The following is a 26361-nucleotide window of genomic DNA, read 5'->3' as shown; positions in this document are numbered from 1 at the left end:
TGGTATGGAAAATTATAGGTCGCTTAGCCGAACCTCGGTAGTTGGTAAAATTCTAGAATCAATTGTCAAGGGTGAGATTTCTAAATTCCTGGAAGTGCAGGGTCAGATTAGAACAAGTCAGCATGGATTTAGTAAGGGGAGGTCGTGCCTGACAAACCTGTTAGAATTCTTTGAAGAGGTAACAAGTATGTTAGACCAGGGAAACCCAGTAGATGTTATCTAGCTAGACTTCCAACAGGGCTTTGATACAGTGCCTCACGCTGTTCACCTTATACATTAGGGACTGGGGGCATTCTGGTGAAGTTTGCCGATAATACGAAGATAGGTGGACAAGCAGGTAGTACTGAAGAGGTGGGGAAGCTGCAGAAAGATTTAGACAGTTTAGGAGAGTGGTCCAGGAAATGGCTGATGAAATTCAACGTGAATAAATGTGAGGTTTTGCACTTTGGAAAAAAAGAATACAGGCATGGACTGTTTTCTAAACGGTGAGAAAATTCGTAAAGCAGAAGTACAAAGGGATCTGGGAGTGTTGGTCCAAGATTCTCTAAAGGTTAACTTGCAGGTAGAGTCCGTAATTAAGAAAGCAAATGCAATGTTGTCGTTTATCTCAAGAGGGTTGGAATATAAAAACAGCGATGTGCTTCTGAGGCTTTATAAAGCTCCAGTTAGGCCCCACTTAGAATACTGTGTCCAATTTTGGGCCCCACACCTCAGGAAGGACATACTAGCCCTGGAGCGTGTCCAGCGGAGATTCACACGGGATGATCCCTGGAATGGTAGGTTTAATGTATGATGAACAGCTAATGATCCTGGGATTGTACTCATTAGAGTTTAGAAGGTTGAGGGGAGATCTAATAAAACTTACAAGATAATGTATGGCTTCGAAGGGGTGGACACTAGGAAGTTGTTTCCGTTAGGCGGGGAGACCAGGACCCGTGGGCACAGCCTTAGAATTAGAGGGGGTAAATTTAAAACTGAAATGAGACGACATTTCTTCAGCCAGAGAATGGTGGGCTTGTGGAATTCATTGCCATGGAGTGCAGTGGAGGCCGGGATGTTGGATGCCTTCAAGGCAGAGATCGACAAATTCTTGATCTCAGAAGGAATCGAGGGCTACGGGGAGAGTGCAGGGAAGTGGAGTTGAAATGCCCATCAGCCATGATTTAAATGGCGGAGTGGACTTGATGGGCCGAATGGCTTTACTTCCACTCCTATGTCTTATGGTCTTATGTTTCTCAACCCCATTCTCCTGCCATCTTTCCATAACATTAGAAGCAGGTTAAAATTCTGATTATTGCTCTCTCCCGGTTCATAAAGATGCTGTAGTGATCTGCCCAAGATCCAGTTACACATAAAAGTCTCTAATTTTCAATTTTTATGACAAATGCCCCTGGAGCAAAGAATACAATTCAGTTCCCTGCTCACTTCTTCATGTGTTCTTAAAGAAAACACAAATTTCTTCTTTACAAAAGATCCTCCTCCTGTAAGCAGCTTTTGTCCCTCAAGGCTCTAGTTCTTCCACCACCATACTGATGATTTACTGGTTTTAACATTGACTATTGCTTTATTAGCAGCCACGCAAATAAGGCTTTGAGCCATTTACTCACTATGCAAACTTGATAATGAAATATGGTGAATAAAGGCAATTCTGCAGGATAATGACGACACTAATGAGATAATTCCTCATTGTAAATTGTGCAAACTCACTTTTAATCCTGAAAAGTGCTCAGTCCACCTCAGATGACCCTGGAGGAGCAAGATAGCTCAAACATTTGAGTGACAGGTGAAACTAGCTATTTCATGCTGCCACTATGCCATAACATGGCTAGCATTTACCAATAACAGCCAAAAAGATATTTTGTCTATCAAACAAATGAATAATGTGGTATATCAATACCAGTGTTGGGTGTGATGCCAGGTATGTAGATATACATCTCAAAGACTGGTGAATTATACCAAACAGTACAGCCCTTTGGCTTTTTGTCACAAGCAAGATAAGGAGTCTACTCAACCAGCCTGCACTTACAAAACTCACAACACAGCACCAAACAATAGATGTGACTCCACATCTGGTCAACATTTGCTAAATAACTTTCTCTCTAGCTGTAGTACTATACTCTGCATTCCTTTCTACTACTCTGATGAACCTACAGAAGGCATGACTTGTTTGGTTAGCATGCAAAACACTACTTTTCAGAGTACCTCTGTATAAGCGACAATAATAAAATCAAATCACTTTAGGGTGGTTGGCATGTGATCACCTGAATGTATGGATAGTACACTTATTAAACACAGAGCCCTGCTCATTGTTGTCAAAAAGAATACATACACACGTTAGATATAATGGGAACTGCAGATGCTGGAGAATCCAAGATAACAAAGTGTGAAGCTGGATGAACACAGCAGGCCAAGCAGCACCTCAGGAGCACATACACACGTTACACCTGTTTAAATTCAATACAACAGGTGACAGCCATTCTCTAATTCATTTCTCAGGGTATTGTCTTGGTCACCTATTTCGACTGGAAGTTTAAACAAAATTTGGTTATTTTGTTTATGAGACTCTCCATGGCAGCATTTCAGAGTTCGCATTTTAAACAATAGGCATCCTGCTCTCAGGGTATAAATTTTATTTTTCCTCTTTAAATTTATAGTTTGCTAACTGTCCTGACGAGTGCAAGATGTGAAGCTTTGATAAAAACTCTTTTTACACACTATGAACACAGGACTTTTACCCAGACTTGCTCAACTCGTGAAAGGACAAATAGCCCTAACACCCCAAACCACAAGAAAATGCAACAAGCAACAAAATAAGCAAAGTACCTTTTGTCAGTACAGGGGGTAAGCAGTCATGAATATAATCTTTGGCTTTCTGATCAACAGCTGCATCAATTGGTGCATATTTGAGTAACTTCCTCATGAGATTATAAATCTTTTTATTAAATGACTCCCTCCGTGGGTCATCCTCCTGAAAAAGAAAATTTAGATGCAGTGAAGTGTTGGCAGTTGCAGGATTTGAAACGTGGCCCTGCATGGGTAAAGCACATGTAACCAATACAAGCAACATCCCTAAAAAATAATGAGTAAAAGGCACAACTGGTTAGGATTTATAAAATTGTACCACAAAAGGGGTAACAATGCATAACAAAAAAAGTGTTTTAGCCCCGAAAATGCAACTATGTCAAAATATAATGATATCAGAGTCTGTTATTGGAAGCTAAAAATCATAAGGGTTGTCTTTTAGCAAAAAAAGGATAAAAACTTTTTCAAACGATGGAGTACACCCATCATTGTCAGGTGTGGCACTACCATGCTGCTGAATAGCAGAGATCTGAAACAAATCTAGCAATGATGCTGCTAATCTAGCAACTCAAGACTAGGCAACTATGAGACGCTTTGGGCTGTCTGTAGCAGTAGAACTGTATTCAACCACAATCTGAAAGCTTGTCGCCAGGCACAACCCTCACTCTGTTACCACCAAGACAGGGAATCAACCCTGATTTATTGAATATGCGTGACAGTATGCCAGGAGTAGCACTAGACAGAAGTAATAACATATCAAACTGGTGAAAATGCAACACCATACTAATTCCATACCAAGGACTATAAGCAGCATGTGGTACAGCTAAGCAATTCAAAAACAAATCAGATCCAAGCTCTGGAGTCTTGCAATGAATGGTGGTAAACAATTTAATAATTCATTGGAGGAGGCAGAGAAAGTGGCTCCACAAATATCCCATTGTCAATAAAAGGAGAATCCAGTACATCAATACAAAAGACAAGGCCCCTGAGAAGCCTTCTTCAATAACTGCAGTCCTTGTGGTGTGGTCACACTCTCAGTGCAGTTACGGGACTGCATTCCAGGTCGGACCCAGCAGTGAAGGAAAGGCAATATAGTTCCAAGTTCTGATGACCATGGCTTGAAAGAGAACCAGCACATGGTCGGGGTTCCAGTGTATCTGCTGCCTTTGTCTTTCCAAGTCATGGTTAAGTGTTTGGAAAGTGCTATGTAAAAAACCTTGCCAAGTTGTTGCAATGCATTTTGTAAATACTACACACCGCTGCTATTGTGCACTGGTGGTGGAAGGCGTGAGTGGAACGTGTTGGATGGGGTGCCAGTCAAGTAGATGGTTTTATCCCGGGCATTGTCAAGCTTGTGTGTTATTGCAGCTGCCCTCATCTAGATGGTTAAATCCTGCCTTGATGTCAAGGGCATTTATCTGCACCTCCCCTTCTGAGTTTGGGACTTTTGCCCAAGTTTTTGTATCAAGGCTGCAATGGATTGATATGCTGAGCGGAGCTGGAGAAATCCAAATTGAATATCACCAAGCAGATGTTGTTCTGTAATGTTGCTGATTGTTGGACACTTTCCATCATTTTGCTGATTGAAAGTAGATTGCTGGGCTGAGTTGGATTTGTCCTGCTCTTTGTTTTGGGCAGGACATCCCTAGGAAAACTTCTACCTTGCCAGGTAGATGCCAGTGTTGTGAATGTATTGGAATAGCTTGGCTGGCAGTACATCTAGCTCTGGAGCACAAGTCTTCAGTAAATTTGCTGGAATGTTTTTGGGGCTAATAACCTTTGTAGTATTCGCTGCTTTCAGCTGTTTCTTGATAACATATGAAGTGAATCAAATTGGTTGAACACTTTCATCTGTCATACTGGGGACCTCCGGAGGCAGTTACGATGCATTGTTCACTTGGCATTTCTGGATGAAGATGCTTTCAAATGCCTTGTCCTACCATTCAACATGCACTCCTGTGCTTTGCTAGTCCTCTCAAAATGCATCACCTCGCTTTTCATGATCAAATTCCATTCAGCCCATCTGACCAGCCCTTTTATATCATCTTATAGTCAAAGGCTTTCCCCCTCGCTATTTACCACACTGCCAATTTTCGTGTCATCTACCAACTTACTGACCAAACTTTCCATATTCATGATGTGATCTTTAATGTACACATCAACCAGCAAGAGACACTCCATTGGACACACGCTTTGGGTCACAAAAAGACCCTGTGACTGTCACCCTACGCTCCTACCACCAAGTCAATTTTGGATCCAGTTTGCCAAATTGTCCTAGATCCCATGGGTTCTCAGGTTCTTAGCGAGTTTGTCATGGATCATAACATCACAGAATTCCTACAGTGCAGAAGCTGGCCATTTAGCCCATCAAATCCACACCAACTGTCCAAACAGTACTGCACACAGGTTCACCCCTCTTACCCTATCCCTGGAATCCTGCAATTCCCACGGCTAAATCATCCACGCTGCACATCCCTGGACACGATGGGCACTTTAACATGGTCAATCTCGTTAACCTGCACATCTTTGGGCTGAGAGAGAAAACTGGAGCACCCACAAGGAAACCCACGCTGAAATGGGGAGAATGTGCATACTCCACACTGACAGTCACCCAAAGGTGGAATTGAACCCGGGTCTGGTGCTGTGAGGCAGCAGTGCTAACCACTGAGCCACCGTGCCACCCCTTGTCAAAAGCCTTACTGAAGTCCAAATACATTACATCAACTGGACTATCCTCATCTCTAAGGACAGTCATCTCAAAAATTAGACAGGATCTCTCTCTTACAAAGCCATGCAGATCATCTTTGATTATCTGTTGCCTCTCCAAGTGAAGATTAATTCTGCCCTCAAATATTTTTCAATAGTTTCCCTATCACAAATGTTAGACTTACTGGCTTGTAGTTTCCTAGTCTATTCCTATAACCTTTCTCGAATAATAGTACCGTGTTGCTGTCCTTCAGTCCTCTGATACCTTTGTGGCCAGAAAGGATTTGAAAATTAATGTCAGAGCCCCTGTAATCTTATTCCTTGCCTCTCACAGAAGCCTGAGAAATCTCTCATCTGTAGCTGGGGATTTAACTACATTCAAACCTGCTAAAGTCACTCATACCTCTTCTCCCTCAATACTAATTTGTCTAAGTATATCACAGTGGCCCTCCCTGATTTCCACACCCACATAGTTCTTCTCTACAGCTGCAAAGTGCTCATTTAAAACCTTGGTTGTGTCTTCCAGCTCCAAACACAGATTGTCACTTTGGGTCTTAATCTTTATCTGGTTACCCTCTCATCCCTGACCCTGTTTCTTATCATCTTATGATCAATCTCAAGGGCAACTAAAGTCAATCAATAAGCAAAGCCAGTGTTGAGTTCACATCTCCAAAAAATTATGTAACGAAAAGACAAATACACATCCGCCTCCATATCTGAGAAGTTACATTAATCAAAAGAAAATATGTGCCGGCTTGTAAGCTTTATTGTTAACATTAGCTGTATTAGAAAACTGAAGGAAGACAAGACATTAAACATAGAACTGCAAAACTGGAAAGTTACCCTTTCAGAATTCTGAACTCCCATATAGTCCAGGTAATCAAGAGGCAAACCCTCACGGAATTCTACATCATCTTCTATAGCCAAGTCCAAGGCACCAGGAAAAAGCTGCAATAAAAAGAAAATGATAAATATGTTAAGGATATTGTATTTTAAATTGAAAGATTAAGAAATGGTGCAAAATGTGCCATTCAAAACCTGCCCACATGGTCACATTTACAAATTACTTCAAATAAACAAACAAACAATCTGCAGGAATCATATGTCATTATGGGTAACATTAACAGTATACATCATTTGTATGGTTAATTACATCAAGAGACAATCTTTGTGCCGACATGGAAATCTAAAAAGATCAAGGTCAAATATGCCCTGCTTTCACACTACCTACACTACTTGTTCTAGTGAATACATGATATAATGATCCTAGCTGATAGCAATACTGGGCAAGTCAGATCCTAGAGTGAAACCCAGCTTGATAGATCATGAGTTTAATTTTATTTTACAGTTGGGTGGTCACTAAACATATTTATGAGGTCGGCAATGTTCTTTCACAAAAGAATACAAGTTTTATTATGAAAAAGAATTTTAAAAAGCTCTAAGTTTAGAAAGTCTCAACATAAACAGAAAAATGTCCTGATCTGTTTCCCAATAACATATTTACGAATATACAGTTCCAGAAAAATATATTACACCTATCTCAACCCTTTAACTTCTTTCTTAATTCCTAGTTTCTCCAACAATCTTAACTCTTAGTTATCCTTCTTGGAGTTTTGAGACAGTTTTATGACTTATTTCAGTCCTAATTGCCTCCGTTCAGTTATGACACATGGAAATCTTCTAATGAGTTCTCACCACTTAGAGATTTACAAATTAAAACTCTTCAGCTGGGGTGGCTATTTTCCTGAACATCAAACCTGATACCCTACTAGGAACAAACTGTTCTTTGGAACTGAAACTCTAATTCTTCTGAGCTGGCTAACTATGGCTCCTATTCTGGTTTTCCTGTATGTTGTAGAGTATACATGCCATCAATCAACACCACAAGGATCCTGCTGGGCATTTAAATGAATTACATGTTTTCCTAGAAATGATTATTTAGGTGTCTATGCTAAAGCACTTTGTAACCTCGTAATAAAATTGCTATCTTCACCTAAGTGAAACTAAAATACATTGTCTTCTAAAAAACCTTAACTTCCAAATCATACACCTTTCTTATAACCTTTATAATAATTATGAGAAAAGGAAGCTTTGGCACATTTTAGCATTACTGTTAGCCTAGGATATTTGCAACGGTTATAGAAAAACAATCAAGCTTGAAAACATCCACTAATTCACAGTTTGACATGTGTTTTGTGGAATTTGGTCCCCCAAAATATCCTTGAAGCCTCCAAAGAATCTAGAATGTGAGTAGTGATCATGCAATAGCTTACTGTTGCCACTGGAGGCTGCTGTAGCATATCTGCAATTGCAAAATTTATCGTGAAACAATAAAAAAATCACTTGTAATTATCTTATGACATACAGCATCAAATCCCGCTGCATAAGTAACTGGGTTAACAGTGCACACTTATTTATATGTAAGTGGGTCAGCAATTTTAGGGGATTTAGAGAACAATAGAGCTCTAGAACGTGTTGGTCAATTTACATTGTTCCACCAGAGATTCACAGAGACAGGACCTCCTCTTTGGCCTCCCTGCTATTTCAAAGCACTTGGTGAATTTGCACATTAATTGCATATTAAACTTATTGCAGACAATTGCGGTGTCCAACAAGGAGCCTAAACACCTCTGAAACATCAGAACAATTGTTAAAGCAAAACACTGACTTGAAATAGCTCACTTTGATTGTCCCCGTATCTTTCTCAAATGATTACATCTCATAAGTTGAGGAGAAGCATTGTTGGTCCATTACCACACCGATATTGCAGTTGCAGCAACTTTGCAGCAAAAAACCGCTACAAGCTGAGTGAAGGCAAACGTATAGCCAAGAACTGGCAACTGTACCTTGCCATGAGAGTATTATTCAGATGTGAAACTTGGGAGTATATTTGCAAAATTTGCTATCATGGAATCCGTAGCCTGAATTTTACGTGGGGGTTGGTGATGTTATTGTTCACTTTCCCCAACTCTTCTTTTCCCATCCCCCCCTCTCCCAACCACCCCATTGGAGGAGCCCGTCACAAACAAGAAGATTGTTGGCAACCCCACCTAGTTATGTCCTAAGTAGAAGCAAATTACTGCAGATGCTGGAATCTGGACTGAGAACAACAAATGCTGGAGATCTCAGTGGGTCAGACAGCATCCATGGGGAGAGAGCTGAAGTGAAGGGCGGAGGGTACAGTATTTATTCTATTGTGGGGAGGGGAGGGGGCAGTTTGGTGGGGTGTAGAGTGTTGGGGGAGAAAGGCTATGTCCTGATCCTTTTGGACGGGAGAAAAGTGTTGGGGTAGGCTTTGGATGTAAGGTGGAAAGGCACAAAAGGTGAGGGTACCATAGATGCACACATAGTATCTGCCCTCAGGCACTCCCCCCAAATAAAATTACACACTTACACCAACTTTATTGAAAAAAAACAGCTTTCTCACTCTCATCCACATTTCACTGCCCGGTGTATGATAGCAGCAGAGGGGAACTGAAGTCAACTGATTGAGTCAGTTCAGAGCCTTAAATGACCAAAGGTAAGGGCCCCAGTGGGTGGCTTCCCCAACCGCCATTAAAGGAGCCAGGTTAAGTTGGGCAGGAAGGGACTGAGCTACCCACCCTTCATATTAAATGCCCACTGTCGAAAAGACACTTGGGAGGGGGAGTCACAAAATCCGGCTCAGCAAGTCTGTTCTATTCTGTTCTTACAGATGTGTATACACAACATTTAGAGTCACAGGACTGGAAAGGTTACCGCTAATATTTTCTTCACAGGTGCTGGCAGACCTGCGGAGCTTTTCCAGCAACTTGTGTTTTTGTTCACAAAACTAGGGGATCAGCATACAGCAATTGAGAGCACAAAAAGGCGGCTTTTAATCAACATGTCTGCAAATGTTATGATAAATCTCCAAGACAGGTGAGACTCAAACCCGCACCTTCTGGCCCAGAAGCAGATACACTACACCATACCACAAGAGCTCTTCTTTGAGAGCATCAACATTTACGAGCCCTTTTGATTGGAGTCTGACCACAAATTAGAGTGCGTCATTAATACTAGTTAACTCAGCACACATGAGAAACTGAACCTGAAGTTATCCTGATGCGTGAGCCTGCACAGCATACTATATGATGGTTTATGGCATGCAGCTGAAGAGCTGAAAGCAAGCCTTCCTGTAAGGCTAATCACCGTATGGCAAATATTCAAACAGGACTATGCAGAAGTCAAAACAACGATAATGAAAATGGTTTGTCACAGAATAATAAGTCTCTTCCCTGCAGGACCCTTGAATATCAGAAATGTCCACCTACTTTATGTAGCAAATCTCCCCAAGAGTTCCTCTGGTAAGTTGACAGGGTGATGTGGAGAGAGTGTATTTCAGACAAGCAGGACGCTTGATGGATAAAGCCTCTTGGAAAGTACAACATATCCCCAGCTTCAAGTACAGTATCCATAATAGGAGTGCCCATTTCCTGCTGAGAAAAGTTACCTAGGACAAAAGGCAAAAAATAATCATATTAAGACATTAAGGCAGTTCTTAGCGTAAAATGTTTCAACATCATGTTAAAAATTATAAACAGAACCAAATACAACTCAAGTACTCACGGCTTGAAATACTTGGAAGAACTTCTTCACTTGATCTGTGAATGCATGAAAAAGCACAGTAATATACATCTCTTAGACAGGGGGAGAAAAGAAGCAAAGTAACATCAGTGTGTTACAGTAAGCGTAGAAACATTACTCTGAAGAACAATGTCAACAGGAGCTGTTTTTTTTCCTATTTATAAGACAGTTTACACACACGAAGCTTGGAGATCCGGAGCTTCCCGTAGAAAAGGAGAATTATATTGGGTCACAGTTTTACTCTACTCACTGGCTGGGCCAGCATTTATTTCCCATTCTCTAGCTGCCTTTGAGAAGTGGGTGGTGAGCTGCCATCCTAAATCACTGCAGTCCATTTGGTGTTGGTAAATCCATAAGTGCCATTAGAGAGTGAGTTTTTACAAGGTACAAAATCAAAGACAACAGCTTTCAAGTGATACACCTTTATTCTTATCAACTTAGAAATAGGGCACAGTAATTTCTTAACTTCCTTCAGATGACTCATTTATAAAGACTATCCATCTACTCCAATAGAAGTGTGCAGCATAATGTGAAGTGACAGTCATAAGATACACGCAACTGTTCGTAAATGCATTTCCCTTCCACTTTTTCAACTGATAATAACGATTATGGGAACATAGCATAACTGGCAGGAAATATGCTCTCTTTCAGTCTGGAGACTCTTTTTTTTAAAAGCAGGTGTCAGCTGCTTTCAACAAAAGAATACTGGGATGCACCGTCATAGCAGTGATACTGGGATTGGCACAGTGGTGGGAAATGTTCTGAATTGTAATGTCCTTTCTATAGACTTCCATCCCTTTTAATGCAGTGAAATGAGTGCTAGTTAAAACACAGAATGACTAGTTAAACAGTGCGTGTCTTAGGTCAAATAGTCTAAGAGCCAGCCACTATTGTCTCTACGGACAGAGCACATTTTACATACCTAGGATCATAGACACGCCAGCACTTTTTACCTTCCAGCTGAATCACAAATGCCTCAATGTCATCATAATGTGGTGCAAATCCCTGGTTCCCAGGAGGAGTGAGATAACTTTAAGAAGGAAAGAAAAAGAAAGAATATAAAAAGATCTTCATCACAGTTTAAAAACCAATTCATTAAAAAGGAATGTAGCAACTGAATCTGTGCTTTAGAAATTTCAGTGGATAAGACATTTCCATCAATAGGAATTGAATGAGAACACACTTGACAATCATGAGACTTTAACAAAACAGGTTATTTCTGTAACAAAAACAAAGTTGCTGGAAAAGCTCAGCAGGTCTGGCAGCACCTGCAAAGGAAAAATCAGAGTTAACGTTTCGGGATCGGTGACCCTTCCTCAGAACTGCGGCAAGGTCACCAGACCCGAAATGTTAACTCTGATTTCTCCTCCGCAGATGCTGCCAGCCCTGCTGAGCTTTTCCAGCAACTTTGTTTTTGCTCCTGATTTACAGCATCCACGGTTCTTTCAGTTTTTAGATTATTTCTGTATTTTGTTTATTCAACTAAACTAATGTTTTTATACAAACCAAGTAGACTTGCTAAGAGAAAAAGAAGCTTGTGCCTCTTCTAATAAGTTCAGTCATAATACACAAAGACGAAAAACAGTGATCACAAAAAAAAACTGTGAACCTAAGAAAATATTCATGGTATCCATTTGTCTTCAAAGAATTTACCATTTTAGCAAAGTTAAAACACTTTGAAATTTGATTACCTCAAATCCATTTTATAAACAACACTACATCCTTGATTATAGAAATTTTGAATCGGGGAACAAAAGGAACAATAACAGTTTTGGTGAGTATTTTCCCCTTGCTTATCATGTTGACAAAATAGCAAGTCAGTCTATGCATGTTGAGTTATATTTGCAGTGGTGGAGAGGGGGAGACAAAAGGGAAGAACCCAAATCCCATTTGTGAAGCAGTTTGTGTTTTTCTTTGATATTGAATTCAATCATAGTTGGTGAAATCACAATAACTCTTTTGCAAATCCCTTTATTTGGACGAAGGCATGGAACAGGGGAAAAATAATCTCTTGAAAAGTACATTAACATTTCACTTCATTCATCCAACATCCCGAATAAAAATTACATTCATATTTGAAATGATGTAGCATCGCTACACATTAGAATTTTTCATTGCACTCTACTCTTGGACTACAGTGACAATTAGGTATTCAGAAAGAAAAATTTTGGTTTGCTTTCCCACAGTTGTCCTTTAAACAGAACTGTACTGGAATCTTCCACTCATTTACTAATAGACACTGACACAAAACAAAAAGCAAAATAAGAGATACTTGCACATTAGCCCCAACCATGCTCCCAAAAGACTCTTGAAGAATAGACAGTATATTCCAAACAGTTCCGGAAAAGGCTTGAGGATTCAGCAGCCGCAAAGAACATCCATTCTGCCAAAGAAATTAATATACATTGTTAAATAGTTAATTCCCCGATCAGTTCAACTCAATCCTAAAAGAGAACAGTTTAATGGATCATAAATACCTCCTAGAAACACAGCAATAAAAAAATTCTGATTTGAAAACTTATCCATATTTATCTCTGGCTTGAATACAGATCCAAACATGCATATAAAGTAGGAGCACATCTGCCAATGGAACAGATGAACAACTTGTAAATGTCCCTAAAGCAGCTCTTATCTAATCTGTTTTGGGCATGACACTCAATTCTTTTCTAGGTAACAGCAAAAATAAAAGAGCCAGGTTCCAAAGCTGACAAGCTGAATCTGCATAAAATTGACAAAAATAACTGCATTACATCCACAGCTTGCATTTTTGGGCAGCAAGGGAACAATAGCACTTATTGAAGGTTGTGGTTGTTACAGGTCAGTCATCGCAGCTCCAGGACATCTCTGCATGAGTCCTTCAGGGTGGTGTCTTTGACCCAAACATCTTCAGCTGCTTCAGCAATGGCCTTCCCTCTACCATCAGGTTAAAAGTGGGGATGTTCCCTCACAATTACACAATGTTCAGCAGCTTTTGTGACTTCTCAGATACTGAAATCGTCCATGCCCAAATGCAGCAAGATTCGACAATATTCAAGTTTGGGCAGACAAGTGGCAAGTAACATTCGCTTGTCACAAGTGCTAGGTAATTACCAGCTTCAACAAGAGTGAATGCAACCCTTGCTCCCTGACATTCAATGACATCACCATCACTGAATCCCTCGCTAACAACAACCTGGGAGTTATGATTGACCAGAAACTCAACAGAATTAGCCACAGAAGTACCGTGGTTATGAGAGAAGTTCACATTCTTGCAGTTAAGACAGTTCAGTCATCTCCTAAATTCCCAAAGCCTCTACAAGACACAAGTCAAGAATATGATAGAATACTCCCTGTGGAACTGGATGAGTGCAGCTCCAACAACATTCAAGAAGCTTAACGCCATCCAGGACAAAGGAGCATGCCCGATGGGAGTCACATCCACAAACATTAACCATGCAGACTTGGAAACATATCGCTGTTCCTTTGATGTCACTGGGTCAAAATGCTGGAACTCATTCCCTAACAGCACTTTGGGTTGACCTACAACAGATGAACTATAGTGGCTCAAGAAGGAAGCTCACCACCTTCATCTCAAGGACAAACTAAGGATGGGTAATAAATGCTGACTCATCAAGCAATGCTTACATGCTGCAAATGAATCTTTTAAAACATTTAGAGTTTTATTGTATGTTATTACAAAATAAAAATCAGCTAAGTGTCAATTTAAGGTCTCGCTCCCCCTATGTAACTAGGTTCTTGAATTCCTCACCAACAGACCATAGTTAGTAAAGAGAGAAAACAACACTTGCACAATAATCCTCAAAACTGGTGCTCCCCAAGGCTGCATACTCAGCCCCCTACTGTACTCCCTATACACACATGACTGTGCAGTCAAATTCCGCACCAACTCCATTTACAAGTTTGCTGATGACACCATGGTTGTTAGCTGAACCTCAAACAATGACGGGACAGAGTACAGGGAGGAGACAGAGTGCTTAACAGCATGGTGTAAGGGCGATAATCTCTCCACAACATCAGCAAAATGAAGGAGCTGATCATTTACTTCAGGAAGTGGAATGGAGTGCACGCTGTCCGAAACAATGGTGCTCAGGTGAAGATGGTTGAAAGAATCAAGTTTCTGGGAGTGATGTTCACCAATGATCTGTCCTGGCCTACTCACATTGACGCTGTGGTCAAGAAAGCACAGCAAGGCCTCCATGTCCTTAGGAGGCTAAGGAAATTCAGCATATCTATAAAGACTCTTACAAATTTTTAAAGACACACCAAAGAATGCATCCTACTTGCATGCATCATAGCGTATGTCAACCGCTCTTCCCATGACCGAAAGAAACTGAAGAGAATTGTGAACACAGGCCAAACAGCCTTCCATCCAGTGGCTTCATCTATTCTCAGGAAAGCAACCAACAAAATCAAAGATAATGGGAACTGCAGATGCTGGAGAATCCAAGATAATAAAATGTGAGGCTGGATGAACATAGCAGGCCAAGCAGCATCTCAGGAGCACAAAAGCTTTTGTGCTCCTGAGATGCTGCTTGGCCTGCTGTGTTCATCCAGCCTCACATTTTATTATCAACAAAATCAAAGACCTCTTTCACCCTCTCCTGACAGGGAGAAGATATAAAAGTTTATAAACACGTACAGATTCAAGAACAGCTTCTTCCCTGCTGTTAACAGATCTTTAAGGTTAATGTTGTTCTGCCTCTCTCCCTGCATCTTCTTGGCAGCTGTGACATTGAATCCTGCACTTGTATAGTACGATCTGCCTGTAAAGCACGTAAGACAACACTTCTCACTGTACCTTGGTACACATGATAATAATAAATCAAACCAAATCAAATTGTAGGGAGTTTTTTGCAGGGTTTTCCTCTGTGACCTCTAGCTAGTTCTCTTACAATTCTCTGTGACTCACCTCATCATGTGCACACCACTTCTACAGCACCCTGCTTGGGCTACTGTGCACACACCAATGGTAGAATTACTTGCCAATACTAGGTCCTCCCAAGACTCCTGGTGGTGCATTCTCTAAAAAGCCCAGGTGTGCACTGGGTGAAGTACAGTCAACCAGGTGGTGCCCTCACTGCTTCTAAGATGACAGTCAATTGCAAATACAAGTTACAATTGTCAATTAATGATCACTGTACCCAGCTCGCATGAATTGGAATTGCGTGTCAATTAAGTCAATCTGGTTTGTCATGTCTGAAGCTATACTGCTGTATCGTGCTGAAGGTGATGCTCTTCATACTCAAGGTCCTCCTCAAAATATCAATGCCACTCTCCTAGCTCTTTCATGGGTTATGTGACACACTCCCTGAAATGTACACCAATTCAAACATGTTCCCTCTAAGCTGTGCAGCCACTATGAGTTCCACATACATCAACCGTCATGCTGACAAATTAGCTTCCACTTCGAGGTCTGTGCAGCGGAATGAAAATTATAGGGAACGTTGATCAGAGCCTCATTTGGAGCAGATCTATCATCTGCTCCACAGTTGCCCTGGTTGAAGAATGAGCTACTTTATATCGGAGTTCTGCTTTAGTCAGAAGGCTGCTTGGAGTCATCAACCATAGTTGCGGAGGAAAGCTCTTGTCTCCCAGTAACATCATTGCAAGGCATCTGACTCATGTAACAAAGGAGGATGATGAAGAATTTTCAAGGATCCAGGCATCCTGGTGGCTTCCACAATACCTGATGCAGACTTCAACTATGATCAGACTTGTACATTGATGAAATGAAACCTTTTCTCACTGATGAAGCTTGTTGCATTTTATGATGCTCTCAATGCAACATGTGAACAACTCATAGTGCCCAGCATCTGGGGGAAGCTAGCCAATTTGGCAAAGCCTTCTGCCTGGTTGCTGCACTATCTGCATCACAGGGAAACAAAATGAAGTTGTATGATCCTTTCAGGTCAAGAGTCCTGCTCCAGCATGTGATGATATCCTGGGACATCCTCAGTCTGTAGTATAAATGTACCTTGCTCCTCCAGAAAAAATGGAATTGAAGACATCATATTCTGATCTTTCTCTTGCTCTCATGCTGATAGCATCTCTTGTTCTCCAATGCACTTTCATCTCCCACCTTTTTTAAGTCAGGTGCCCCCTTTCACAATTATTATCTCCTCTGCATCTCAAAATGCCACTTCTACTTGTCACAATTCATTTCCCCAGCTTGTCAACCCAGCAGTGGACCCCAGAAACTGCCCATAGCTTTAACTGAGCAGACTGGCCCTCAGGACTGACAATGATCATTTCCCAACAAATTTGGATTAATAGCCCTGACTGATGAGTGACCAGGCCTTTGACTGAATGGTTAAATCGGACTTCCGGGGCTGACCATGGACCGATTCCCTAGACTGTAGGGATTTGGAACATCTGACTGCCACAAGTGTTTGAGTGACCATATCCAAGACTGAGGACTGACTGTTGCAAGACAATCCCCTTGACGTGACCAAGGACTAATCATCTTAGATTTGAGGCATGGCCATTTAACTGAAGCATATGCAGTGCTTTTGCTGTGTAAGCTGCTGACATATGCTGTCGATAGTCACCGATATGGCACAGTGCTACATGGTGCAACATGTCGGTCTCCCTGCAACCTGACTGAATACAACCAACAACTATGACAAAATGCCTGGTTTTCCGTTGCACTAAATAGTAAAGTAAATAGAGCAAGCACGAAGCCCTGAGACGCCCTGTAAGCAAATCCAGGAGATGGGTGTCTGTGCCTGTGCACAGTGGCCTAACGGCAATATTTCAACGAGAGTTGTTAGTGCATTTCAAAGCGCAGTATCGAAGTGGGAAACCGCATTCTAAATAAGTCACAGATGTACCGCAAAGAATCGCTAGACACCCAAAAGGATTTTCCTGTCAGGAATTACTGCCATCTAATATCCCTCTGGCATATGAGAGATTGAGAAACACTTTTGAACTCCCCTACCATGAGAAAAAGACCTTGGCTCTTCATCCTATCATGCTCCTCATGATGCTATAAACCTCTCAGTTCCCGACGCTCCAGGGAAAATAGCCCCAGCCTATTCAGCCTCTCCCTACAGTTCAAACCTGGCAATATCCTTGTACATCAATTCTGAACGCTTTCAAGTTTCTCAACACCAAAAGAACTGCAAATGCTGAAAATCAGAAACAAAAACTTAAAAACATCTTATAAAATCAACCTTTTCCTATATACCATCAGTTCTGAAGCAGGGTCACTGGATCCAAAAGAATCTATTTACTCTCTAAGACGTTGCCAGATTGCTGAGTTTTTCCAGCAATTTTTGTTTTTGGATGAATGAAGAAGATTAGTTAATTATGACATCTAAACAGATATTAATTACCCTCTCACTGCTCACTAGCGAGATTCATGCCTCTCACAATTCAAAGAATAGTTGCAGAATTGGACATTTTTCCTCAAATTCGAGAATTTTATTTATTTGATCTTGCCATATTTTCCTAAATGATTCACCTTTGCTCCTGTCATCTGGGAGTGATAAAATTCAACCCTTTGTTTCACAGCATTGAAAGCTGGCCATACTGCTGAGGCTAGTGATTAGAACATAGAACATAGAACAATACAGTGCAGAATAGGCCCTTCGGCCCTCGATGTAGAACATGCACAATATAGCAGAACACTGAAGATTCAGATATTTACTAAGCAACCTGTTCAAAATGTTATGATACATCTCTGGAGCAGATGGGACTTGTATCCAGGCCTACTGGTTCAAAGGTAGGGACATGACACTGCACCACAAGAGTCCAAATCCTTAAAACTCAGATATTTTCTAAACAACCTGCTCAGAGATGTTATTACACATTTCTATAGTAGGTGAGACATGAACTTGGGCCTCACTGGTCCAGGAGGTAGGGACACTACCACTGTATCATAACAGCTCTTATACTGAAAATTATTGACATTTTACCTAATGCATCACGTGGGCACTTTTCCTAAGCACACCATGTCAGCAAGTTATCAAAAGGAACACTATTTGGCCACAAAGTTAACACTGTTGAACCCACACTGTGACACAAGGCCCTTCCTGCAAGCTTAAGAAGTACATCTTTCATTGCACCTCACGAGCCAACAATGGCTACCTTTTTAGATCCAGCTGAGTTTGTTAATCAGTGAGAAGTGAATATTCTGCAGGATTTAGCCTGATATTAGATTGAAGGAATTATTACCTAACTGATCCCAATGCTTTTCAATGTGAGTAATTTTACAGCAGTCTTCCAATGAGACTGGTATTCTTTGATGTGATAGCACTACCACATTTTCCTCGCTCAACCTCTCACACACTTAAAACAAAGAGCAGCTGGCAAATGCATTTAAATTTATAGTTTGAAACAATCTCTTCTTTCAGCCTGTTAGTTCATCTCCAAAAGCATGCACATTTTGCTTACCTTGTAAAAGTCCCATACCACTACAGGTAATGCCCTGCCAGTAGGAGTATGAGTTTCCTTTTCCCCATCAAAGTAACTTGTTACATCAAGGTTTACTCCAAAATTAACATGGTCCTTTAAAATAACAAACCGACAATAAAACAGTGTTTGAAATTGAAGTTGAGCTAAATACTGTTGCATCATACACATATTCAGCTTATTCAAGTCCATGCAGAAGTAGTTTCATTAAAATCAGTACAATCCTCATGCTAATAACATAGGTGTCTGTATGAATACAAACAACCCTCTGCACATGACGGCCAGTATAACACAATATTGTACAGGATTTGAGGATAAGAAAGAGAATAGAACAGCAGCTTTGTCTTTAAAATTCCGTAATCTGTACTCAGGACTGTCAGAATTGTTGGAATTTAATGAGGAGCTTAATTGGCACCAAACACATCTGGAGAGAATAGTAGGTTTGTTTCATTTGCTCTCCAATTATAATAAAAGCATAGAATGATACACGCTTAGGAGAAAGCCATTTGATCCTTCATGACTATGCCGTTACAATGCCTATTTAGTCCCCATCCCTTGCGCTTTTCACATGTTGCTGCAATTGTTTTTCTCTCCCATAGTTACCAAATTTCGTTTTGCAAGTTATTACTAAATCTGCTTCCACCAATATGTCTGACAATGCATTATAGAACAATATAATTCAAAAGCGTAAGACTTTTCTGTCTCGCCTTTGGTTCATTTGAATTTCCTCTAATTATTGACTCCTCAGTCACTGGAAACAAAATGACTCAATCAAATCTCCTGTTAACTTGCAGCTTGTTGTAAAATGGATTCCTTCTCACTCTCTGTATACCCCAAAAGGGGAAACTTGGATAATAAAGTCAGACCATTTCATTTTACTGCTGTTTATTACTCAAGATAGAACTTCAAAAAAAAAACACGGGTACTCATGACATAGTAAAGTGTGAGTAATTCCCACAGTTAACATAGTTATCTTTAGGGTAAAAATATGGCTATTTAGAGATTTAACCTTAGCTATAAATGCTAAAACATTGATAGAGAAATTAAAAACTATTGAGCTGTGGTGTGAATAATGCCACTATCTTTGTTCTTGTCTTTGGGTGAGATTAGGAAATAACAATGTTCAGTCTAACAGGTAGTGGAGAAACGTCAGCATTTTGTGAAAATGTTCTATTTGAATGAGGTTTTTCTTATCATGGAAGAGAATGTGAAGTGATCCGGTAAATTGAAAATTGAGATTGAATAGGATCGTGTTTTGATCAAGTTAAGTCCCAGGAGAACTTTACAGCTGTATTAAGAAACATTCCACATTTAGTAGGATTGCAAAAGCCACCTGTAAAGTATTGATTTCACAGCATCCCTTTATCATATCATTATGCAGATAGCAGAGTCCAATCAGAATCAAAGGAGCATCCCAGTTTCTTTCTGGACTTAGAAGCATCCAACCTCCCTCAGGAAAGGCCAGCAAATGCCAGTGCGTTTAGCTTGCTAATGCTGTTATCGAAACTGCAAGTGAGAATCTATTCTCAGTGCTGGAGGGATCAAGAACTAGAAGGTACCATAGTAGCCAGGAAGGATGCTCATGGGAACAGGAGGAAAGGTCTTTTTATGTAGCATTGGTCAAAATCTGGAACAAACTGACTGAGACTGTGATGGAAACATATTCAATCGCTGTCTTCAAAGAGAACTGTATCATTGTCTGAAGAGGAGAAATTTGCTGTGCTAAGGGAAAAGAATGGAAACATTGTACTAGATGAACTGATCTTGCAGAGAGGTGGAACAGACATGACAGGTCAATCTATGATTCTGAGTCTGATGTTAAATAGTTTTACAATTTTCAAATGGAAACCTGAAAAATAAACAGGTTAGATTTTGCACTCGCTGTAGGCAAATAAATTCCAGCAAACGATCTTTCGAACAACTACCACCTGCCCTTGACCCATCGGGAATTTTGTTTTGAAGGATTAAGGGGTGGAGCAAAAAGGTGTCAGGTGGCCTGCCCTTTGTGCCTTTGGGGCCCTTAAGTGGTCTACTGATGGCCACTTAAACATCTTTTAGGGCTCCCCAGGGCCATAGGCACTCAGCCCAAAGTAGTCTTCCATTTAGCCTTTCCACCAGGCCTCCTCAACCCAGCCCCCCAGACCCAACTCTCAGTCCAGAGGACCTGGTATTGCAAAATGCTTCTAATCTATGCAGTGGCTCCCAACAGTCCTGCTAAAACAGAGCTATTGATTTATTTGAATGGCTAAGGTGAGAACTCCTCTGGAGGAAAGGGTGGCAGTGTTAACGCTATTTTAAGCAATAATCATGTAGGACAGCCATCAGGGCCATAGGCAGGCTCCTCCTTCTCCCGGATCGGGCGGCGGGGGGCGGGGTGCAGGAGACTGACAGGCAAGAAAAGACAGAAGAGACAGGCAGAGACAGAAGAGAGGAATCGAGCTGCATATACCAGTTACTAACACAACTTTACAAACAGTTGTTCTGCAAGTTTTATATTGCTCAGAACTTGTGAAAAAAGGTACTTTGTGAGCTTACCTCTCTCAGAATTCTGTCAAAATCTTCTGAGGAAAATAATCCTTTGTAGTAGTTGCTGTTGTGACGCCTAATCAAAGCTGGGGTCTTTTCCCAAATGTCACTGAAATGAAAAATGCAACAAAAGTTAAGCCTCAAATTAACAAGTATATATTATGTAAATTTTGAATGCGCTCCAGGAATTAAAAATACTACCTATTCATCTGCCCAACATAATCATATCAAAGGTCCTTCCACATAAATGCTGTCCTATTTAAATTATTTAAGAAGTGTCAGAAGATGGCTGATCTCTTCCTCCCACATTCTAATATTCTTTCTTTCTTTCAAAGTTTTCAGAAACAAATCTGATTCATAGGCCAAAAGGCAAGCCTGATTACCAGAGGATTTACAACAGCTTGATTTGCAATTTCACTTTTCTAGTTATGGCCTTACTTAATGTCAGTGAACTGTCCATCACCAGGAAAAAAAAGCCTGACTGCAGTCCAGAAGAGATGGTGGATCTAACAGCAAGTAGTGACTGCAACAGTCATTACTCGAGGTAATAACTTAAAAGGAGAAGGAAACAAACTAATCTTGTGCAGTTTCTACTGTTAGATTCCTGTATAGTAATGATTTAACATTCATGTGTTATGAATCATGGGTAACAGAAACAGAGGGACAGAGATTGTGGGGAAATGCAAATTGAAAGTATGCACTTTTGTGTTGCCTTGTACATTGACATTTGTGTTTTACCATATTTTGGAATAATTTAACTTCACTTCTGAACCTCTCCCGCATGTCACCACAAAATTAAAATCTGCTATCATCCTGAAGGTTCAGCCACAAAAATCTGCTTGCTACACATACTAGAAGACATGCAAGAAATTACACAATGGCTGAAAACATTTGCTTCCAGCTCGTGCAGCGTAATCTCCCATGACATCAGTTTTTCAGTCTAACTTGGTGAATGTGGCCATTTTGTGGAGTGCTGCAGCTGGAAAGAATCAAGGTTCAAGGTTCACAAACTTTGCAGCCATGGTTGCAGCTCAAGAGGCTGTCATGTAGACTTTGCTGGATTTAACAGATGGAGTTTTAGTGAGATATAAAAATGGTTTAATCATGAATCAGAACAATTCAACTCTGGACCCATAGTGTACATCCTTAAAATGTATTCAAAATCTAAAAATATAAGCAGATCACTCACTAAACACAAGTGTTCTAATCCAGGAAGATTGGTAGAATGGAAAAATTAGAATTGACCTAATTAAGAGGCTTTTATTTCTCCATACATGAAATGCAATTACTCTGCCCCTGCAACAATTACAATCTTTATCTAAATGCGAAAAAGTACAGACTTAATATACAGCTTGAGGACAAACTGCCATCCTGCAAAAACCTCTGACAATTACAATTTCAAATAAGCACTGATTTGCAAATGATTTGTGACAGTTAATTTATTTCACTTCAATCCAGTTAAGGAAGGTTATTTCAGGCACCGTTATTTTAAAAAGATAGTGTATCATCAGCAGTTACACTTTTTTGACTGCTCTGCACATATTTACCTGAAGAACTTTTTTGGAGCAACAGGTGCTATTAACCATTCAAAGAGTTTAGCAGATCTCTCCTTACTGTTCTGTATGTGACGTAGATCTCGAAGAAGTATTGACAGTGATGGTCCTGTCCAAGGTCTTGCATCTTTGCTCTAAGAGTTGGAAACCACATTTTTAATATCTAGGCAATGATGTAGCTTTGCTCTAGAAAAAACTAGACATTTTCACATATTTTACATGTTGAAAACCACACAATCTGTGGGCCATTTCTCTTCCAGCACCAAGCTTTATTTCAACATGTAATTCTGTTGCTCCCAAGGGCAAGGAATGCTGATGCTGCAGAATTAAATACATAAGGGAGCAAACTGCTCACTCCCTTGCCCACGAACACACCTAACTGTACTTCAGGAGAGCACTCATAACTACGAATACGTCTTATGAAGCAGATGCAAACGTTTGACATTCTTAGCACCACTTCAACTGTTTACCATCAATCAATCAGCTACTAATGCATAACTATTAGAAAACAATGCTAAACTGCTCCATTGTTACATCAGGTGGACATCTGACACACTCACCAAGATGAATTTTGAACAGAGGGTAGAGTGTAGGCTCTCGAGATAATGCTGCAACCTACTCCTACCTACACTAGCGTTAAAATGACATTTTACAAACGTATAATTAGTTTGTACTTTTGCATTGCAGCTCCATGACTAGTTTTCTGCGAGTCAGACCAACATTTTCTAACTAATTTGCTATGAGCCAATGACTCATATTTTATGTCATTGTGATTTATTTGCTTGCGTCTAACAAAAATGACAGACGAAGCAGAAAAACTGTTCAAGCAAGACCTAAATCAGACTTTGAGGTAAGGCAGTCACATTGATTTCTAACTGGTCTGTACAAAGGCTTGTTACCCACTTTGAAAGCCCCATGACCGCAACTGTTTCTTCATCTGCTCTCATTCCATTGTCTCTGGAGTCCAAAAGAAATCTACTCTGGGCCCCATCTTATTTTTCTTTTACTTGCTGCCCTTCAACAATATCAAATACACTCAGATTCCATATTTATGTTGACAAGACAGTTCTACTTCGCTATCAAGTCTCACAAACTCTCCATGCCTCAATGTGTCATCTTATCTGCCCAGCATCTTGTTTCACATGATGTGCAGATGTCAGTGTTGGACTGGAGTGGACAAAGTCAAAAGTTACATGACACCCAGGTTGTAGTAAACAAGTCTATTTGAAATCACAAGCTTTCAGGGCACATTCCCTTCATCAGGTGTAGTGAGAGAAGAGCACACAGACACAGAGTTTATAGGTAGACAGATGAAGGGCACAGACATCAAAAGATCATACAACTGGTGTGGGTGGAGTGAATTCCACTCACACCAGATGAAGGGGCTGAGCTTCGAAAGCTTGTGGTTTCAAATAAACCTGTTGGACTATAAGTTGGTGTTGCGTGACTTTTGATTCTATTTTACATGAGTGTAAATTCATTCTTCAATTAAATATTTTGAAAACTGAAGCCAATGTCTTCAACTCCATAACATCATCACCAATTCCATTTTACTTCAATTGTCAGTATCTGAGGTTAAACTAGATTGCTTAGAATACCAAAGTTACATCTGACCCTGAGCTGAGCTTACACCCCTGTACATATCATCAAGCTCAGCGATTTTCAACTGTTCAATATTATTCATCTGCAGCCAGCTTCAGTCCATCTGCTGCTGAAACTTTCACTGATATTTCCGTTACTATCATACTCAACCAATCTAATTCTCTTCTGAGCAGCACACCTGAAAGATGTTCGCAAAAGATAATAGTGGATGTGCCAGCATTAACCATCACCTTCCAGGAAAGTGCCCTGAAATTGGAAACCTGAGTAGCTATTCAACTTATATTTCAACACCAAATATCACAAACAAGCAGGTTTAGAGAGGTGATAAAGAAAATAGATTCTGAGAAAGTGTAGAAAACAAACTAAATAAATGATCGAGAACTTTTTAAAAATGAGGCCTTTGAGATGGAGGCAACAATAGAGTTGGGGAAATAAGTTCAGAGGGTGGCCCTAGAAATTGTGGACGCGTTGGTAATTATTTTCCAAGGTTCTATAGATTCAGGATCAGTTCCTGCGGATTGGAGGGTGGCAAATGTTGTCCCACTTTTCAAGAAAGGAGGGAGAGAGAAAACAGGCTGGTTAGCCTGATGTCAGTGGTGGGAAAGATGCTGGAGTCAATTATAAAAGATGAAATTATGACTCATTTGGATAGCAGTAACAGAATAGGTCAGAGTCAGCATGGATTTACGAAGGGGAAATCGTGCTTGACTAATCTTCTGGAATTTTTTGAGGATCTATCTATGAAGATGGATAAGGGAGAGCCAGTGGATGTAGTGTATCTGGACTTTCAGAAAGCCTTTGATAAAGTCCTGCATAGGAGATTGGTGAACAAAATTAGGGCACATGGTACTGGGGGCAAAATACTGAGTTGGACTGAAAATTGGCTGGCTGACAGGAAGCAAAGAGTAGTGATAAACGGGTCCCTTTCGGAATGGCAGGCAGTGACCAGTGGGGTACCACAAGGGTCGGTGCTGGTACTGCAGCTGTTTACGATATATATTAATGATATAGACGAAGGCATTAGAAGTAATATTAGCAAATTTGCTGATGACACAAAGTTGGGTGGCAGTGCGAAATGTGAGGAGGATGTTATTAGAATACAGGGTGACTTAGACAAGCTAGGTGAGTGGACTGATGCATGGCAGATGCAGTTTAATGTGGATAAATGTGTGGTTATACACTTTGGTGGCAAGAACAGGAAGGCAGATTACTATCTCAATGGAGTCAAGTTAGGTAAAGGCGAAGCACAGCGAGATCTAGGTGTTCTTGTACATCAGTCAATGAAAGCAAGCATGCAGGTACAGCAGGTAGTGAAGAAAGCTAATAGCATGCTGGCCTTCATCACAAGAGGAATTAAGTATAGGAGCAAAGAGGTCCTTCTGCAGCTGTACAGGGCCCTGGTGAGACCGCACCTGGAGTACTGTGTGCAGTTTTGGTCTCCCAATTTGAGGAAGGTCATTCTTGCTATTGAGGGAGTGCAGCATAGGTTCACAAGGTCAATTCTCGGAATGGCGGGACTATCGTATGTTGAAAGATTGGAGCGACTGGGCTAGTATACACTTGAGTTTAGAAGGATGAGAGGGGATCTGATTGAGACATATAAAATTATTAAGGGATTGGACACTGTGGAGGCAGGAAGCATGTTTCCGCTGATGGGTGAGTCCAGGACCAGAGGACGCAGTTTAAAAATAAGGGGTAGGCCATTTAGAACAGAGTTGAGGAGAAACTTCTTCACCCAGAGAGTGGTGGATATATGGAATGCTCTGCCCCAGAAGGCAGTGGAGGCCAAGTCTCTGGATACTTTCAAGAAAGAGATAGACAGAGCTCTTAAAGATAGGTGAATCAAGGGTTATGGGGATAAGGCAGGAACAGGATACTGATTATGGATGATCAGCCATGATCATAATGAATGGTGGTGCTGGCTCGAAGGGCCGAATGACCTACTCCAGCACCTATTGTCTACTGTCTATTGTCAATTGGCATAATCACTGTAACCTTCAGTTCTACCAACAGAAATATTAGGAAATAGGACGCATATCCAGTAATATACGGTGAGAGTAACCTCATTTATTTATGGTGGAGCAAGACAATGGAGCTATCTTAAATATAAGATTATGTTGAAATAAGTTGGAACATTGGATATAAAAGGAATTTG

General features: G+C 40.6%; 1 protein-coding gene across 1 annotated transcript in view; it reads right to left on the bottom strand.

Annotated features, from left to right (window-relative positions):
• Positions 1–26361, bottom strand: part of riox1 (ribosomal oxygenase 1) — a 61570-nt gene that overhangs the window by 12641 nt on the left and 22568 nt on the right. Inside the window, exons 3-11 of the mRNA XM_059648695.1 lie at positions 22599–22738; positions 21061–21160; positions 18508–18621; positions 12390–12496; positions 11036–11143; positions 10096–10130; positions 9801–9979; positions 6352–6456; positions 2824–2968 (exon numbers count right to left, since the gene is read on the bottom strand). Of these exons, the coding sequence (XP_059504678.1) occupies positions 2824–2968; positions 6352–6456; positions 9801–9979; positions 10096–10130; positions 11036–11143; positions 12390–12496; positions 18508–18621; positions 21061–21160; positions 22599–22738 (1033 nt within the window). The remainder of the gene's footprint in view (positions 1–2823; positions 2969–6351; positions 6457–9800; positions 9980–10095; positions 10131–11035; positions 11144–12389; positions 12497–18507; positions 18622–21060; positions 21161–22598; positions 22739–26361) is intronic.

This window comes from Stegostoma tigrinum, chromosome 9 (genome assembly GCF_030684315.1).
Source record: "Stegostoma tigrinum isolate sSteTig4 chromosome 9, sSteTig4.hap1, whole genome shotgun sequence".
Lineage (NCBI taxonomy): Eukaryota > Metazoa > Chordata > Chondrichthyes > Orectolobiformes > Stegostomatidae > Stegostoma > Stegostoma tigrinum.
The sequence above is the reverse complement of the archived record's forward strand: the minus strand, read 5'-3'. Positions and strand labels throughout refer to the sequence as shown.